The sequence below is a fragment of the Ursus maritimus genome, unplaced genomic scaffold, assembly GCF_017311325.1.
Source record: "Ursus maritimus isolate PB19 unplaced genomic scaffold, ASM1731132v1 scaffold_3, whole genome shotgun sequence".
NCBI classification, from domain to species: Eukaryota; Metazoa; Chordata; class Mammalia; order Carnivora; family Ursidae; genus Ursus; species Ursus maritimus.
This window is the reverse complement of record NW_024425563.1, coordinates 64,918,772-64,939,262: the sequence shown is the minus strand read 5'-3', so window position 1 is coordinate 64,939,262 and position 20,491 is coordinate 64,918,772. Positions and strand designations below refer to the sequence as shown.

Sequence of the window (20,491 nt, the reverse complement as noted above, 5' to 3'; positions counted from 1 at the left end):
ATAGACTTAAAATATTAAATAAAAACGTTGTAAACAGATATGATGTCATCTAGGCTTTGTTGTTCCATTTTCAGAGCACAGGCAAAGTAGATGTAATGTAATTCTTAAGGGTTGTAACATTTTCAGAATGGTAAATGAGCAATGACTTCAACTCAGTTACCAGCTGCATTAGCCCCTAAGGAGAGAGTCAGCCTGTCCTTTGAAGCTGGGCATTGATTTCTCCCATCTAGTTCTCAAAGTCCTGGATGGCATCTTCTTCCAGCAGAAGGCTATTTCATCTATATTGAAAATCTATTGGTTAGTGTAGCTACTTTCATTAATTATTTTAGATGGATTTCTCTGGATAACTTGGAGCTCCTACATCACTTACTGCTTCACTTTACACTCTGGTCTTATGGAGAAGGCTTCTTTCCCTTAGACCTCATGAACCAACTTTTGCTAGCTTCAAACTTTTCTTGTGCACTTCCTGACCTCTCTCAGCCTTCGTTGAATTGAAGAGTTAAGACCTTGCTCTAGATTAGGCTTTGGCTTAAGGGAATGTTGTGGTTGGTGTGATATTTTATCTAGACTACTAAAATGCTCTCCAAATTAGCAATATCAAAATCAGCTATTTTGGTTTCTTATCTTACTGAAGTAGCACTTTTAATTTCTTTCAAGAACTTTTCCTTTGCATACACAACTTGGCTTTTGGGCGCAAGAAGCCTAGTTTTTGGCCTGTTGTGGCTTTCAACTTGTCTTCCTCACTAAGCTTAATCATTTCTGGCTTTTAGTTTAAAGTGAGAAATGTGATTCGTCCTTTCATTTGAACATGAAGAGCCCATTGTAGAGTTACTAATTGGCTTAATTTCAATATTGTTGTGTCTCAGGGAATAGGGTGGTCTTAGGAGAGGGAGGGAGACAGAGGAATGGCCAGTCAGTGGAGCAGACAGAACACACACAATATTTATCGATAAGGTTTGCCATCTTATATGTATGCAGTTCATGACCCCAAAACAGTTAGAATAGTAGCATCAAAGATCACCAGTCAGAGTTTACTCTAACAAATATAACAGTGAAGAAGTTTGAAATATTGTGAGAACTGCCAAAATGTGATACAGAGAAATGAAGTGACATGGTGTTGGAAAAATAGTGCTGATGGACTTACTGGACAAAGAGTTACTACAGACCTTAAATTTGTAAAAAAAAAAAAAAAAAAAAAAAAAATGCAATATCTGCAAAGCACAGTAAAGGAAAGTGCAGTGAAATGAGGTATGCCTGTATAAAAGTTATGTTTTTTGAAAGATGTAAGTATTTTATCCAAGAAAAGCTTGGACCTTTTTGAAGTCTGGCTCTTTGATAACATTCTTTATTTCCTTTGTTGTTATTTATTCATTTTTATACCTTGAGTCAGCTTTGATAATTTGCTTTTATAGAGAAATGTGTTTCATTTTGGTTTTTGTGTTTAATAGCTATTTATTATATAAAATGTTCTCTTGGATTATTTTTAATTTTATCTCTGAATGCAGGTATAGTTTAAATACTGATGGGAACAAACCAACTGTAAAAAGACATATGTGAACTAATTGAGACAATTTGATTATAGAAGACAGGGAAATTTGATTACACACTTGGATTGGATGAGTCCAAAGAAATACTGTTAATTTTTTTAGGCATTGAGAATTCTTTTAGACATTTGATAGTGGCTTTTATTAATTTTATTAATTTATTTTATTAATTTTAATTTTTATCTATTTTTCTATTTTGAATTTTGTTGGTTTCTTTTATTTCATTCATTTTGCTTGCTTTAGGCTTATTTTGCTGTTTTTCTTGGTTTTTGAAGTGGGAGCTGGAATCAATTGATTTGAGACTTTTTCTCTTTTCTAATGTAAGCATTTAGTGCTGTAAGTTTTCCTTAGCAGTGCTTTAGCTGTGTCCCTCTATTTTTAAACTCTTTCATTGCTATTTTTGTATCTCTGTGTAATTACAACACTGTAAATTCCATGAGGGCAGGGAAAGATATTTTGTTTTGACTTTTTCCAGTATTTAACACAGTGCCACATAATAGTAAATGATCTTTGAACTTTAAAACTTGCATGTAGTATCTCAGTTCAGCAGCTTAGCTCAGTAATCTGGAACTGTAAGGAAACAAAGTTAGTAGAAATATTCTCAAAGAGAATATTGCAAATAAAATTTTATTATATGTAATAGAGTTTTCTTTAGGCTAAAAATGTATTGAAAAAGAGATATGGATTAAATCTTACGGAATAAGCCTTTTTTAGAATTCATATAAAGAAACATTTGAATTGTTATAGAGCAGAATTATGAAAATTTAGTCTGAAACCAGTTCTGATCTCTCAGCAACTCTTAACATTTTCAATCTTTCTTGGAGCCATTTTCATTTTTACATCTTCTTTACATCTCAAGATTTATCACTAGAGCAAAACTGGTTTCTTCTTGAATCTGCGGGTAACAATATCTTCTTATCTTCCGTTTAAAGATAATTTTAGAAAGAAAGGGAGAAGGATGTGGAAAGTTGATGGGTGACTATACATGCAGGTGTGGTATAATGGGAAAAAAAAACTTTGAAGTGAAATGTGAGTTAGAATCTCAACTTACGTTGGCTGTGTGTTAATTTAATTTCTCTGAAACTCAGCTTCCTCATTTGTAATATGGAGATACTACTATCAAGTTTTACAGTTGTGAGGATCAGAGAAAACAAGTTTTAAACATAATGCCTCATACAGTATATTTGTAAGCATTTATACGCTCTATCACTATGTAAGGTTCATCTCAATTTTGTAAGGAAAGTCTTTTAGGGAAAAAAAGCTACCATATCATTTTAATGTGGTTAGAAATACACGATGAGTATGTAAATGTAGCAAATGAATATCCAGAAAAAATTATAAATAGTAGACTGACAACTTTGGCAGGAAATAGTATAAAGTACCAAAATTAAAAAACAACAAAAAACAAACACTGAAAGCCTAAGATTTTAGGGACTTTATTGCGAATTCCATTGACTTTCTAAAAGCCTGAAAATTGGAGGAAGACATGATCTCATGTAAAGGGCATTCAAGTCTTAATGAGAGGATATTAGTGACTGGGGGCTTGACTAAAAACCAAGCATGAGAGAAGTGGAACATTTATCTACAAGGATAAAAGATCAGTCTGCCCTCAGACTTTTCTGGCACCAGAGTGAGAAGACTATGGATCAATATTTATAGAGTTTATACTTGGTCAAGTTGTGCTTCATATATAAAGACAGTAATAAACAGTCTCAAGCCTGTAGGAATTTAGAATATAGCACCAACGAGCACTATTACAAAAATTACTTGCTGAAATTCAGCCAAAAAACATGACATTAATGAAGAACTCACATATAAAGGAGCTGTAATAAAAGGACTATTAATGAACATAGAATCCAATTTAATACATACTCAAGATTAAGCAGTCATAGGAATTACAGTATAATTTATAGAATGTAAACTATGCAAAATTTTTCAGAATAAAAATAGTTCACAAAAACTGAGTGGGGGAGAGTGCTGATTTCCACAGTTCTCATATCAAGAAATTAATGGGAACTATCTAAAATTAAAATATGTAGTTTTTTAAAAGGGCCTCAATTGCTTTATATTTTTCAAGTCTTTCTTGTCTTTAGGAGGATCATTTAGAGGAGAGGAGTCATATTATAAATGTTTAGCTGACTTTCAAAGTTCATTTAGATTCATTTAATTTTCCTTTTTTCCTATACATTCAAGTAAATCTAACTTAATATGTTAAATCTTTAAAATAGCATGATTAACATTCATTCCAGTTCTGGTAAAACTACAGTAGAGTGGTTAAGAATCTGAATTCTTGACTCAAATTGCTATGTGTGACCTTGGGCAGGTTACTAACCTTTCTGTCTGAGTTTGTCTGTAAATTGAGATTGATAGTCCTTCATTTATAGTTTACAGTTAACCCACATAAAGTGCTTAATACAGGGCTCAACTGTTAGCCACAATTATCTCTCTTTCATGTTATTTATAAAGATGTTATTCATATCTGTAATGATATTACTAAATGTTATTGATAGTTGTTTCTGAGTGATGGGATTTGGGGTGATTTTTATCTTTTTCATGTTCTATATTGCTTGATTTCTTTTTTACAATGAATAACACAAAGCTGTCCCTTAAAAAATAAAGTAAAAAATATAAATTTTAGTTGTCCCAACACTTCTTTTGCATCTGAAATCTCAGTTGTCGAGGCTGAAAATCTATATTTTTAAAATGCTCCTGAAATGATTCTGATTACCTATCAGGTTTGGAAAGCAGTTGGCATTGGCAACTTCTCTCCACTTAATTTTAATTAATATATTAGAAGCCCCTGTAATGTACGACTTAGTTACACAAGGTCTTCCAGTCTGGCCTGCTTCAACAGTCTTATTAAGAATCTGAAGAGTTGAGGGTGCTGATTTTTGCCAAAAATCAGAGTAAGGTTTGGGGTACATTGTACCCATAGGAGATTGCTATTTTATCCCAGGAACAAGAAAGAAAAATGGGAGTAAATGGGAATTTAGTCATAAGGCAAGAGTCTTTGAAATTGGAAGGGTATGGGGTAAAAGCAACAGGGATGCTCTGGAGGAGGGGTAAGAGGATGGTAGCCATCCAACATCATCACAAGGTATTTTTTTAATTAAAAACAAATTTTTTAACATCAGGAAGTCAGTTTTTCCTCCACTGACCCCAGAACGGATGTGTTGCTAAAAAAGTGCCACCTCAGCTAAGAAAACCCTATCCATGAATATGTCACTTAATTTACTACAAACAATAAATCCTCCATGCTGCAGAAGTAGACTGTGGATGGACACTTGGGTTGCTTTCATATCTTGGCTATTGTAAATAATGCTGCAATATACATAGGGGTGCGCATACCTTTTTGTATTAGTGGTTTTTATTTTCTTTGGATAAATATCCAGTAGTGGAATTACTGGATCATATGGTAATTCTATTTTTAATTCCTTGAGGAACCTCCATACCATTTTCCACAGTGGCTGCACCAACAGTGTACAAGGGTTCCTTTTTTCCACATCCTCACCAACACTTGTTATTTCTTGCCTTTTTTATTCTGGCCATTCTGACAGGTGTGAGGTGAACTCTCATTGTGGTTTTGACTTGTATTTCCCTGACGATCAATGATGTTTAGCATCTTTGTATCTGTTGACTATATGTCTTCTTTGGAAAAACATCTCTTCAGGTCCTCTGCCCATTTTTAATCAGGTTATATGGGTTTTTTTGATGTGGAGTTGTAGAAGTTATTTCTGTCAGATATTAACCCTTTATCGGATTATATCATTTGCAAATAATCCTCAGGTTTTTAGAGTTTCAAAAGAATCACTTAAACCAGGAGGGATATTTTCCCTGGGATTGCAGATTACACCTTTTGGGTATAAGGATTTCACTAAAGACCAATCTAAATGGGGAAAAGAGGATAGTAGCAAAGGAGAATTTGAGACCCCGTCTCAGGCAAAATAGCAACAAGACTGGGGAAACTTGTTTCTGCTTTTCCTCTGGGAAATTTTATAGGGGAGTTGAGTGAGACATATATACTCTTCACCCATGAAGGCCTACCTTTCTGAACCTTAGAATGCAGTTAAGATAGAGCAAAGGAAGTAAGTAAACAAGTGTCCGCCAGTTTCATGTGGGTAAGTGGGTTAATTTACATCTCCTGTATTACTGAGCAACTTTGCTCACCTCTGTCTTTCCTTTATCTTGGCTTCCCCCTGGGGTTATCCTCAAACGTGAATAACTATTCAAGAGAGGGCCTGAGATCCGAGATATAAGATGAACATGGTGTAGTTCTATGGCCTGACAATTTTAGTTATAGATTTGAGGATAAATATATTTGCATTAAATACACATATATTAAACATGTATTAAAAGGGATAAAGTAAAAGGTCACATGAAGGTATTTTTTTAGATAATTTTTTACTATAGTAAATATTAATACAAAAAAGTATGTAAATAAAAAATGTAGAGCTTGGTGAATATCAGGAAGATAAACTATGTAACCACTAATTTATTTTGTTAATTGCATACTTTCTTTTTATAAGTGTTTGATCTTTTTCCATCCTTTTGCTCTTAACTTTCTGAATATATTTAATGTGTGTCTCTTATAAGTAACTTGTAGTTGGGTTTATTTTTTTCTCTAGTCTGGCTGGCGATCTTTATCTTTTAATTAGAGTTTTCAGTCTTACATTAACATCATTGGTGATATATTTGTGTTAAAATCAATCATATTACTATTTATTTTCTGTTTATTTCATCTATTCTTTATCTCCTGCTGCTCTTTTTTCCTTGTCTTGTTTTTGATTATTTTTCTATTTTTTCTGTTATGTATTCTTTTACTATTTATTTTAATGATTACACTAGCAATTACATTATACCATTATACATCCTTAGTCTTTTAAGGTCCAACACCAGTACTTTCACCACTTCTGGACAACAGAATGATTTTAGAGCACAAACTCTCTGTGTCCTCACAATTTTTGTACCACTTTTGTCATTTGTTTAATGATAATAGTAATAATATCAGAATATTATGTATATTTATTTATATATAATACACACTGTGTAATATAAAAGAGAAAAAAGGTAAATTTAAGTATTTGGACAGCAAAAAAGGAAAAGAACATGGCAAGCAGGCTTGGGTTCACAGAGGATTCTGGTGTGCAGAAGAGGAAATTCTGTGTGTAAATTCTGACCTACTTACCCATGCCCCACCTAACAATGATTCTCCAAGTTATTACTCATCTATTTTACTGAATTGTCCACAAGGTGTATTTTAGCAGCAACTAAAGGGATAAAAGTTACATATTCACAGAAATGTTCTCCTATATGGAAAGAATTAACTTTTCCATATGGCTAAAAGTTATCAACTTGTTTTTTTGTGTGTTTTTTTTTAAGTTATCAAGTTTTTTACTCATGGCATGTATATTGCTTTATAATTATAACATCCTGCTAATTTTTTTCTTACAGAAATACACTTTCGGGAAATGGCCTCTAAATCTTGGCTGAATTTTTTAACCTTCCTTTGTGGATCAGCAATTGGATTTGTTTTATGTTCTCAGCTATTTAGTATTTTGTTGGGAGAACAGGGTGATACCCAGCCCAATATTCTTCATAATGATCCTCATGCTAGGCATTCAGATGATAATGGACAAAGTCATCTAGAAGGACAGATGAACTTCAATGCAGATTCTAGCCAACATACAGGTATGGTTCACTTTATTAAGGAGTAAACAGAAATAGTATTTATCAGTCTGTGTAAGTGTTGTGAGAATTGGAAAAAGCTATTTATGTGAATTTTGTTATACACAATATTTTTTTATGAAAATGAACTTAATTCCCAATATTTAATGACAGCTCTTGGTTTGCCTCAGGAAGGAAATTGCTAAAACCCAGATTTATTTAGGGAGTAAGATAGTAATTTTGAATTTATTTTTAAATAGAGACCGTTCAGAAACTGTGATTCGGGAAAGGCAAAACTTTTCAGATTAGAGGTTTTTTAAAAATATTTATTTAGTCTGACTTTGTTATCATGGTTTATATCTGTGTCCTTAGTGTTTCTGCTATTGTCTTGATTTGGTCTTAGTTTTTGCTTAGTCTTGTTCTGGAGAAACTCAAGAGGTATACATAAATCTTAATTTATGTATAATTTTTCAATTTCTATTTCTATCAGTAACTAATATAACTAATCTTTTCACGTTTTAAGAGGCATTAAAAACTAGGGAGGTAGAAACTTAGGTTGTGTTATAATGACTTCATTTTCTCCTGGTCACCTACCTTTAACTGGATATTCTCAATTGCGTCCTCTACATGCCAATATTTAAATGTTGGTTTTCTCCAAATTTCTGTCCTTTGCCTGTTTCTTTGCTTGTGTGTTATCAATTCCCATAATTTTAGTTTCCATCTACTCTTTACTGTCTTTATCTTAGCCCGGTTCCAAACACTGAAAAAACATTAACATAATTCAAAGATCTCTGTAAATGTGATTTATCTGACAATAAAGAATACAGCATCTTGAAAACAATTGGAATTCCAGGTTGCAGAGGGTCCCTCCATTAAGAATTGTTTATCTCTTTGGTAGTAAATTACTTCTTTCCAACCTCTCAAGCAGAGGCTGAGGGATGAAGTGTACCACATCCTGGTTGAGTTGTATGAACTAGCAAGCACGTGCATACTATTACAAATTATGTCATGTTGTGTAAGTGTTTATATAACTGATTCAGCTCTGAGTAGGTGCTCTTTGTTCTTATCATAGAGCAGTTTGATCACTGTACACTTGCTCTACAGCCTTGCTCCAGATTGTTAAAGGATTGGTGCCATGCTTCTCTACTACTAGTAGGCTGTATCAGGTCAGTGCAGGCGCTTATATTAGGTACCTGCTTATCCTGCTGATGGTCCACATCTGTCTAAGCTAGAAACTATGAAGTCATGGTAGGTGTTTTCCTTCACTTACCAATCAACCCCATTCGTTATAAGTTCCAGCATTCTAGATCTTTACCATTTTTCAGATTTCCTCTCTCAGTTCATTTCCCCTAGTTCAGGCTTCAGTTATACCCATGTACCTGCACTCAACCAAACTTCACTATACCTTTTGTCCTTTCTTATTGTGAGCTTCTACTCATTTAAAGACCTATTTTCTGCATCATCTCTATTTTCCCTGATTTTGCTTTATCTCCCCTTCTCTGTTCCAGCCAGGTTCCCATTCACTGCTCTACAGGTTCCCAAGCCACTGCTTTCTTTTTCTGCAGCACATTGAACCCTTTTGCATACCTCTATTGTAGCATCTCTCTTAGTATGTGTCAAATGCTGGTTTGCATGCAAGGTCCACCTCAAGACTGAGTTCTTTTGTAGCAGGACATGTGTAGTACTCATCTTTTCATCTCCTTTGCCAGCACATGCCTACAACAAAAGGAGAAAGAATATCTATCAGATCCCAGCAGTGGGGAGAAGGTTGTCTTGTTCAAAGTGAAACATTGAGAATTCCTGCATCTACAATTCTCCCTGTGCATCCAGTATTTAGTTTATCTATAGGCAGGAGATTGGGCTCCTCAAGTACATGAAATGTGAATGCTCTTTGACTGAAGGGTGATTCAGTCTGTTTTTGAATTGTGAATTATTGATTTTTCAGAGGGACATGAGAATACTTTTGAAAATTCCATGCCCAACCTCGCCCAACCTTGTCCAACCTTGTATTAGCTCTCCATCAGTTAACTAGAAATTTAGCGTCCAGTTCATTTTTCACAGGAGTAAGCTTTTGTAACTCACTGGTTGACCTTAACTTTAAGGATATGCTTCCTTAGGATTGTGCCTAGGGCGTTACTACAAAAAGTGTGGTTTTGTAGTCTCATGCTGGTCCACAACTAGATAGGTATTGAAATTGGAACTGCACAGTTAGAAACTTTCAGGGTAATTTAACAGAGTAATTTTGTCTAAATCAAAAAATAAGAATTAGGATTTGTATATTTCTCTTTTTAGTTTTATTTTTCTAGTAATTCATTTTTAGCATATTTATAAAAGCATAGGTCTCTAACTATTGGACATAAAAATTGATCCTTCACCAAGCACTGATCTAGAAACTTAAAATTGGACTCTTCCTTTAAACCAGTGATACTGAGAATGTGATCCTGGCCTGACGGTCTGAATTGTTTGTTACCAGTCTGCACCCAGATAAGGAGCTTGCACCAGGATGTAACTCATTTAAGCTCACTGCTTAGTTAAGTGGACTTTTTTGGAGGTATACCAAGACTTCCTTAATGAAAGAAGTAATATGGTGCTTTATCATGGCTCCCTATTTCTTTACAAAGGAGTACTTTGAAAAAATGTTGCTCTAGACAATCTTGGAAATACTATTGCTGCTTGTTCTGTTCTGTTTCTGACTGATGGATTTGCATTTTGGAATGAAATATATTACTGTCAAAAGTAACCTCAACTCTGCGTTAACTCTTCTTCAAACTGGGGTAATCATGAAAGCCTTTTTTAAAGCCACCTTAGGGTACTTGTATAAATTCATAACAGTTAACTCTTGTGGACTCCAAAATGAACTGTTACTTCAGCAGCATGTCTTTCCTATCCTTCAGAAGTATATTTAGAGCTGCAAGAAATTCCTGTTAATGTTCTGTTGAGAACCAGTTGAAGCTTTCCTTGTAGAATGAAGTGAAAAGCAGAGACTGTCTTAAGACTGTGCTTTATATGTATACCAGTCTCCAAGAGAACTTGTTAAAATGCAGATTCAAATCGAGTAGGTCTGGGGTGGGGCCTGAGATGCTGCATTTCTAACAAGCTCCCAAGTGATGCTGATGCTGTTTGGTCAACAAACCACAGTTCAAATAGTAAGAATTTAAGTCATACTGGCAATTCTTGCTAACTGCGATGGATCTCCTGGATAAGACTAATGTGAAACCAATAAATCAAAATGTCATATTAGGTTGAGTTTTGCTTTCTTACAACTAAGTTACTAATGGTAGAAAGATAAATAGGAGGGGGTTTTTGAAATTGTTTAAGAAGATTTTTCTTCAATATAATTTATTTGAATTTTACATCTATGTAAATATAACTCTAAAATTTTTTTGTTTAATAGATGAGAACACAGACATCGCTGAAAACCTCTATCAAAAGGTTAAAATTCTTTGCTGGGTTATGACAGGGCCTCAAAATCTAGAGAAAAAGGCCAAACACGTCAAAGCTACATGGGCACAGCGTTGTAATAAAGTGTTGTTTATGAGTTCGGAAGAAAATAAAGACTTCCCTGCCGTGGGATTAAAAACCAGAGAAGGCAGAGACCAACTATACTGGAAAACAATTAAAGCTTTTCAGTATGTTCATGATCATTATTTAGAAGATGCTGATTGGTTTATGAAAGCAGATGATGATACATATGTTATACTGGATAATTTGAGATGGCTTCTCTCAAAATACAACCCTGAGGAACCCATTTACTTTGGGAGAAGATTTAAGCCCTATGTAAAGCAGGGCTACATGAGTGGAGGAGCAGGATATGTACTGAGCAAAGAAGCCTTGAAGAGATTTGTTGATGCATTTAAAACAGACAAATGTACACATAGTTCCTCCATCGAAGACTTAGCATTGGGCAGATGCATGGAAATTATAAATGTAGAAGCAGGAGATTCCAGAGATACCACTGGAAAAGAAACTTTTCATCCCTTTGTACCAGAGCACCACTTAATCAAGGGTTATCTACCTAGAACCTTTTGGTACTGGAATTATAACTATTATCCTCCTGTAGAGGTAAGTTTAGAAACTTTATTACTATATAAATATTTAGATTGACTTTTGTTTACTTAAAAAAATTAGCAAATAATGTGTTTCTTTAGCACCAATAACTAAGAATCTCCTGTACTCTTTTTATATAGAGTGGCAATGTGTAACAAAATAGATGAGACCATGAATGTCAGCAGTAGTAATTCAGTAAATATTGCTATGGTTATCAGCTATTTATTGCCTATGTCAGGGACCAAAAATATAGCAGTAAATATGGCCAAGTTCCAGTTCTTGTGAACCTTGTAACAGTATATCATGAACCTTACATTCTGCATACAGAGACATACGTAAACAGGCAGACTAGTAAAGATAAAATAAGATTTTAGGTAGTGATAAGTGCCCTGAGGTAAAATAAAGTCAAGTGAAGGGATAGAGGGTGACCCAGATTGGAGTAGGGTACCCTAGTTTGGGTGATTAAGGAAGATATCTCTAAGAGGTGACTTCTGAACAGAAATCTGAGTGAGGTTAGAGAGCAGGCTGAGTGAAGAGCCTTTTGGGCTTCAGGAACAATGTATGAAAAGACTTTGAGGTTTAGAAAGATCTAGATTCAAGTCTTCTCCCATTTAATAGTTCAGTGACTTTGGATGGACAGAATTTGCCCAACTTCTGAGCCTGCATTGCCTCATTTGTAAAATGGACCTGATCCACCTGTTTCATTCTATTGTGATTACAGTATAGTACAGTGCCTATCATACTGTAAGCACGTAATAAGCCTTAGCTCTCATTTGACACCTTAGCCTTCATTCTTGAGGATTTTATCTAAGATACATTATTTTATTAAATATCTCAGCTGTTTAAGAAGAATTAATATCTTCTACCCACCAACTAGTTTTACCATATATTAATCTTTTGCCACATTTGCTTCCTTTTTTGAAAAAGAAAAAGGTATAAATACAGTTGAGGCCTGTGTACCCTCCCCAATCCAGTTTTCTTATCTCCTTCCTCAGTGTTAACCACTATCATGTATTTAATGTTCATCATTACCATGTACGTTTCTATCTTTTTTCCTACATGTTTATGTATCCATAAATAATATATAGTAGGGGTGCCTGGGTGGCTCAGTCATTAAGCGTCTGCCTTCGGCTCAGGGCGTGATCCTGGCGTTCTGGGATCGAGCCCCACATCGGGCTCCTCTGCTGGGAGCCTGCTTCTTCCTCTCCCACTCCCCCTGCTTGTATTCCCTCTCCCACTGGCTGTCTCTCTCTCTCTGTCAAATAAATAAATAAAACCTTTAAAAAAAAAAAAAAGTATTGTTTTGTAGGTTTTCGAATAAGTGGATGGAATTATTCCATATTATCCTTGAACATTTGCCCTTTTCATAGAACATTAAAATTTATCCACATTAACATATGTATGTCCTTCATTAATTTAGGCTGCTGTGTAATCTAACATATGAGCATATATAATTTATCCATTCACCTACTGATGCACATTTAGTAGGTCGTTTCCAGTTCTTCACTGTTATGAGCATCAAGCAGTGAGTGATTGACTGAAGGACACCAGGAATCACGAAACCCAGCTTTTAGATTCAGATCTGTTATTGATTAATAATGCATGTAGGCAAGTCATTAGTATCCTATGCCTTCTTTTCTCTGTCCCTAAGATACAAATAATACACTTCATGCTAGCATTCTCATCTTCACAAGCCAGTGTTTTCAGATCATTATCTAGGACAGTGATTCTCAATTGCAGGCTTTTTTGCCTCCCAGAGGACATCTGGCAAAGTCTGGAGACATTTTTGGTTGTTAACTGGGAGACTGGCATTGGGTGGAGGTTGCTACTGGCATCTAGTGGGTAAAAACCCACAAGATTGTAAACCCACTAGATGCTAAACATCTCACAATGCACAGGATAGCTCCCCACATTCCTGATTTCAAGAACGTAACACAAATAGAATGATTTCATTAATAATTTTAAATATTGATTGCATATTAAAAAAAGAATAATATGGATTTATTCATTTGAAATATAGTCAAATTAATTCCTTTTTTTAAAACTTTTTAAATGTGGCTACTAGATTTTAAACTGCATCATGTAGCTTACATATATCTGTTGAACAGAGCTGATTTGATGATCACAAGTTGACTTATCATTTTACTTTTCAGATTTGTTTCTATCCTTACATTGCCTAAAGGTGTTAAGAAGTAGGCACCAAATAATTTTCCAGTGCCTACGTGGTTGTCCAGAAACCCCACATATCCAGTGTTTGTTTCAAAGGAAAGTTCAGAGAGAAGGTCAGAGAAAATACAGTGGTTTTTTTTTTTTACTGCATTGTAAGCTACCTACTTCCAAATATGAATTATTAAATGTTCGGTATGAATCTTCTCTGGGAACTTGGCAGAATATCTTTCTTCTTGGGTCCTTGCAAAGACATTAGATAGAGTCTGAAGTTTTGTTGGAGTCACCTGGGTGAAACATTCTCTAGATACCAAAATAACCTTATAACTGTTTAATTCTCATGCCAGTTCTGTTTTTTGTTTTGTTTTGTTATGTTTTCCTTTTTTTTTTTTTTTGGTTGTATTTATTATCTTGTTTTTGTCTTTTTTAAACCTGTTCTCATACAAACTGTTAGGAATCTATGAGAATTATATATCTGGACAAATATTTAACTCTGACCTTCTTACTGAGGACCATCTAAATGTAATTATTTGTCAATAATAATGTCAACATTTCTTGAGCATTTACTATAGGCCAAGCTGGTTCCAAGTATTTTATATACACTATCTCCTTTAAGTAACCATCTTTTGCAGGTGGGGAAATTGAAGCTTATAGAGATTAAGTAACTTGCCCAAGGTCATACACTAGTAGGCAGAATTTGACCCTAGTAGACAAATTTTGGATTCAAACTTAGATTTGATTCAGTACTTCCTCTCTTAAATACATACTATACTGTTTGGGTTGATGTGCAGATGAAGTATTAGGTTGCAGACACATAATGAGCAAGGATTTTGTAGTCATTGAATGCTCCAAAGGTGTCTTTCTGAGGTTGAGCCAAGCAAAAAGTTATAGTGAGAACGTATAAAGAGAAAAGCAAAACTCGGAAATAGAGCTTCATCCTTTGTATAGCTGCCCCTTTCATTTGAGGAAGTCTCAAGATTCTTTCAGCAAAAACACTATAGAATATGAAAGAATATTATTTCAGGTAGATTTATTTTAGCAGTTTTCATGTTTAGTTTTAAATCATTAAGAACTGTAAAAACTCTTGGTTTCTTCTACAGGTCTAATAAATAAGGTGCTTCTGCTTTACCTTGCCAACTTTAATGCTTGGTTTCTGTTAAAATTAATGTGTCCTTTATTAGTATGTGAATATTGTATGTTAACTATGTACTATTTCTTAATAATGCCTGTTTCTGCTACTTTTTTAGGGTCCTGGTTGCTGTTCTGATCTTGCAGTTTCTTTTCACTATGTTGATCCTACAACTATGTATGAGTTAGAATACCTCGTTTATCATCTTCGTCCATATGGTTATTTATACAGATATCAACCTGCCTTACCTGAAAATATACTAAAAGATATAAGTCGATCATACAAAAATGAAGAGCCAAAAGTAAAATGAGAAACCTTGAAAGAAAAACATAAATGAAGAGGTAAAATATCTAGCATTGCACTGAAGAACTTCTTCATTTCTGATACAGAACACTGGAATCCCAGTGAGGAATTCTTTCTAAGTGAACATTCCATATTAGAAATCTTTCGTATGAATGACTGTAAACTGAAGCTTTAAGTGAGCTGTGAAGTCTGTTAAAATGTGTTTTGATACAGTAATATATATATATATGAAAAACTTGTGTTTTTAAAATGGTGGCCAGGCAGAGGGACTAGAAACGAGATTTTTGTTTTCTATTCTTGACCACATGTATTATTTTCACTAAGAAACTAGAACATTTAAATTTTCTAAAACTACACTGCACATATTAATAACACACATGATGCTAAATAGATCTGCCTTAAAGAAAATTTTAGAAGGACATAGTGTTGCTTAATGTTATTTATAAACTCAAGACATGAGTTTATATTTGCAGTATGATATAAATGAACCAACCCCCCCCACACACACACACATGCAGTTTTTGTCTAATGAAAATTTCCTGTGACTGTAATTGGCAGTATTTCTTCCAGACTACAAGGTAAGATAAGAATGGCACTTGTCCTAAAGTGCATTAATAAAACCACATTTTGAAATTATATGGGCCTTGACTGTATTATATACTTGGTAATTAGTAGTTAATGTTTTACTGAGTCCCCATTGTCTCTTTTCTAAGTATGTTTATCCTTGAATACGATTTTAATTATTAATATTTATTTACTCAAAGCATTAACAGCATTCTATAAACATGCATTTTAAAATATTTTGTTCCCAAATCTACCCATTGTTAATTGTGGGTAACTAATAAATAGTCAATTTAATGCTATTTCAGGATGCTTTTCTTAGATCAGTGCCACTCAGGAATTACTAAGTGACATTTTAAATTGATTATTTGAAACTCTTTCCAACTACATAATTATAGTTCCTTTTGTTATCCTGTTGAGAGATGAGAATTTGTGCCTTTCATAACTTGTTTGAAGCAAAGTTTAGACATTCATTTTTAGGCTCTGAGGTGGCTATTAGTTACACTGGCAAAATAATTTGAATGTACGATTTTGACCAGAGTTTATTAAAAACATTAGAAAAACAGAGTGCTTAAACAAACTGAAATATGCCACAGATATTAAAAGACCAAATACTTAATTCGTGAACAACAGCCTGAATTTTGATGCTGACTTACTATTTTGGGGTGGGTTTTTGTTTTTTTGTTTGTTTGTTTGTTTGGGGTTTTTTTTTGATTTTTGGTTTTGCCAGTGGATAATTCTAATAGAGCAGAATACCTAATTCAACACTGTCATCAAAAATATATTCATAAATATGTCCAAACTTTGTCCAAATTTTAGTGACCTTCTACTTAAAGAATTTCTGGAAGGAAAGAAAATTTTAAGTTTTGTTGTCTTTAGCAATATTATCTGAATATATCATAAAAGAATATTTTGCAGACTTTCTAAAAGTATATTCTTAAATGTTACAAATGATTTACATTTTTTATGTTTATCATTATGCTAATTTTACATGGCTGTCATGCCATTGAATCTGCTGCTTAGCTAAAGAGTTTATTGTGCCAAAACATGTCAACATCGTGTTCTCTTTGGATGATATATCAAAAGGATATTTATCTTGATGACAGTTAGGGGTAATTATGGATTACTCTGTCCACACAGTGAAAAGTCACACCAGTTTTTACCTTAAGTTGTCTTTTGTTGTTTTCATGACACTGTCACCTGCCAGAATTTGAAGGCATTCATTCTATTCTTTGAACAACTCTTCACCTTGGTGTGGATATGAATTTATTTGCAGTCCATATATGCTACTTTCTAAAAACCTTAAAATTTACTCATAGGAAATTAACATTGTGATGAATCTTGGGGTCTGGGGTCAGACTGCCTGCGTTTAAATTCTTTATCATTTACTAGTTTTGTAACCTTGAGCAATTTACTTAATCTCTCTGTGCCTCAATTTTCTCATCTGTAAGTTAGGGACAGTAATACTACCTACCTCACAGGATTTTTATGAAGATTAAATGAGTGAATATATGTACAACTTTTAGAATATTTGTCTGGCCCAGACTATGGAGCAATAAGTATAAGGTTTTATTATTCTGTTACCTTAGAATGTAAATATTCTAAATGAATGAATCTGCTTTAATCAAATTAGATAATGAAGGAAATATTTCATACATTTCTTATAATAATTAATAGCTAGGTTTTATCTAATGCCTACTGTAGGCCACATAGTGTGCTTTAGATATTCTATGTGTATTAGTGTTAATCTTCACAAATTGGGTGTTCTTCTTATATTGTAGTTGAGAAAACTGAGGCTCAGAGAATTTAAGTAATTTTTCCACTGTCACAGAGCAAGTAAGTAACAGAGCCAGGATTTATTCTCAAAGCCTGTGTGTTCTTTGTTCCATGTCAGCCTTGAGGTTAGTCATTTAGCACTATTTCCATTTTTACTTATTAACATGTGTGATCTGATACATCAGCCAGTAATAGACAAATTAACCAGCCAGATTGTCATAGTGGCTCTCAAATTTTGGTTCTTCTACTCTTGTCTGGGAGCTTGTTAAAATGCAGATTTCAAGACTCCAGTCCCAGAAATGCTGATTTTAGCATGGGGTCCATTAGGATGCATTCTTACCAGATTCCCTTGGTCAGTGGTTCTCAAAGTGTTGTCGTCCCCAACTAGCAGTATTTGCATCATCTGGGAACTTGGAAATGCAACCTCTCCTGGGCTCCACCCTAGACCTCCTGAGTCAGAAACTCCAGGGGTAGAAGCCAGCAGCTGTGTTTAAACAAGCCCTCCAGGTGAGTCCTACTCATTTTAGTTTGGGAACCAAGACCTGGGTGATTCTGATGCACAGTTGGAATGCACTGAAGACTTATTGCCCCTTAAGTAGGTATCTTTCAAAGATTTAGATGAAGCATGTTCTAAATCTGTGTTGTCCAACGTCATACCATATTAAATGTGAGAGACTTTAAAGATAACCTAAAGGGTCCGTGGATCATTCATTTTTTGACAAAATTCTTTAGCTTCTTCAGAGTGACTAATACCAGGGCCCACAGTAACATGTAATTCTCCAAGTTTAGTAATTTCACAATTGGGGCAGGAAGAGTTTATTAAGTACTAGTAAATACATAATAATTCATTAAAAGCATACCTAAATGAGTGTCCTCACTTGTTAGTAAAATAGTTCCAATTGTTCATAAAAAATTTTAAATGGAGGTATTAAAGTACTACTTTATAATATGCAGAATATTTTTCTGCTAATTCATGCTATCAGAATTTCATCACTTTCAAGAATCAGTTGACTGTCCTATATGACCTAAATCAGCAAAAAATTCTCCAGGTATTCAGTAGAGCACATACAAGCAGATTTCATGATGATACCTTACCATCTTTTAAATTAAGATCTTTGTCATTTGGATAGATGATTTTAGTGTGGTCTCAAAACAAGGTTTTTGCTAGCTTTGTGTTTCCCAGTAACAGTGTACTTGTATTTCAGGTGGGAAGTTCATAGGTGATACCAAGCAGATTTTTGTCCCAGAATTCAATTACTTGTTTTTAAATATCTTAAATTTCAGAGGAATTTTTGTTACTGTAAGATGATTCAAGATAAATTACTGGCCAGTTTTTAATATTTTTTGAAATACGGTAATTGCATTTGAGCATTAAATTTGTTAACTGATTATTTTCATAATTGTTTCTTGAGTATTAATTTTTCACTTCCTTGAGTCTATCAAACTATAGGATTTCCAGACTGAGACTTGAAAAAAATGCCTCACTTTATTGATTAGATCAGGTGTATCCTTTTGTTCCTCATTTACATTTTCAGTTCCTTAAGAGTATTCTTTGACAATTTCTTCTTTGTATTTGTTGCTCTTTATTTTCTTTACAACTAATTTCCATTTTCTAACTACTCTTAATGCTGCCTTTGCAAGGTTAATTTGGCTGTAATTAGTGATTAGAATTTGTATCACTTACTAATAACTTTGTACCTATTAACTTTAGATTTCCCTATGAGATTGGAAGTAAAAAATCTAAGAATAATGCCTGCTGGCTCTCAGAATACTTGTCCTACTTAAAAGTCCACAGTTTTAAACTAATTCTAGATGCACCGTTACTAAATGAAATAAAGTTATTTAGATTCCATTCTCTCTACCCCGTTTTCTCAAAAACAAACTAAAAAAACTCATTTGCTTCATTTCTCTACTTTATTGTAGGCCTGACAGAAACATTCTTAAGCAATCTGGGGGACAACCTGTGGTTTATTTTATGCTAGATGTAACCTATTGATTTAAAAATATGACTTATGTTTATATATTGGAGTTGAAATAGAAGTTTTAATACAGATTTACAAATTCTCTCTAGAGAAATCAACTCTAAAACTAGTTTCAGAAGTGAATAGTGCTCTGTTTCAACTCGTTTTGCCTCACTAGTTTTTAGTTTATATCAGTTCAGTTTAAATAACTTTGCAGGGCTCTACAAATTAATAATCCATATAAAGTATATATTAGAGGGAAACTAATCTTACTGCTAAGCAGTGTGTTATATTACACAGTGATTATTTGTGTTTTGGAATTTAAAAATTATGTAAGGTAGTAGTCTCATGAATGGTTTAAAAATGTGTGGTGACTTGCTTATTTTAAGTGATCCACCAATAAGTCAGAAAAATATGTATTTTTAAATATGTTTTTTAAAGTGCCTTTTGAACATTTTTGAACAATGGATTTAAACAACCACATAAAATAAATTACCGTGTTTAAAGCTGTTTTATCTGATTATTTTTAACTGATATAAGAGTTGTGGGAGAAACTAAGGGGTAGTTTTGGGGTTATTTTACCAAAAATATTGATTTAAATTATTTTCCCATCAAAGGTATTCAATTTGAATAGGCTTAAGTAATTTTTACTGCAATATATATGTCTTTAGAGCAGCAAAATATTCCACCTCTGATTTCGAATAATATCCTTAAAAAAATTAGAAACACTCTGTCATCCAGGTAAGTGTGTGTATGTGTACATGGGGGGGGATGCTTTTCTATCTCTTGGTATATTTTGATCTATCATGTACACTGGAATTCATTTATTCGACTATTCAAATAATATTCAAATAATGCCTAGCATCTACTAGAAATACAGTGGTGAGCATTACCTATAGGATTTCTGTTCTCATAGAGCCTTAAATCTATAGCTAGACAATAAACAAGTTAATAGATGAATGAGCAGGATATTTCAGAGAATGGTGTTAGGAAAAGAAAACAATGATTTGATAGAGCAATTTTCTGGGTAGGGTGTCAAGGAAGACCTCTGAAGAGGTAGTATTTGAACTGAGACCTGATGACAGACATTTTATATACTTGACAAGTTATTTATATTTATGAGGTTTTTTGTCCCTACTATGTAAAAAATAATAATTTTCTACCTTTGCTTAATTATGCTCTGGGCATATGCAAAGGCTCAGTGAAATGCATTTTATAGGCCAAAAACTTTGTGATTTTAGGTGTATTTCATCCAGAGCTCAGGTCTATCTATTGATATTAGATCAGTCTGGTACTTTTAAGATATGAATAAAAATTGACCTACCTCTTCCTTAAGCAGA

At 33.8% G+C, this 20,491-nt stretch overlaps 1 protein-coding gene across 2 annotated transcripts in view; it reads left to right on the top strand.

The window, feature by feature from the left end:
• The window catches only part of C1GALT1 (core 1 synthase, glycoprotein-N-acetylgalactosamine 3-beta-galactosyltransferase 1), a 30,302-nt gene extending 10,641 nt beyond the window's left edge, over positions 1 to 19,661 (top strand). For both annotated transcript variants that reach the window (XM_040644253.1, XM_008686280.2), the window contains exons 2-4: positions 6,996 to 7,232; positions 10,603 to 11,270; positions 14,669 to 19,661. In XM_040644253.1, the coding sequence (XP_040500187.1) occupies positions 6,996 to 7,232; positions 10,603 to 11,270; positions 14,669 to 14,860 (1,097 nt within the window). In that variant the 3' untranslated portion in view covers positions 14,861 to 19,661. The remainder of the gene's footprint in view (positions 1 to 6,995; positions 7,233 to 10,602; positions 11,271 to 14,668) is intronic.
• Positions 19,662 to 20,491: the final 830 nt, after the last annotated feature.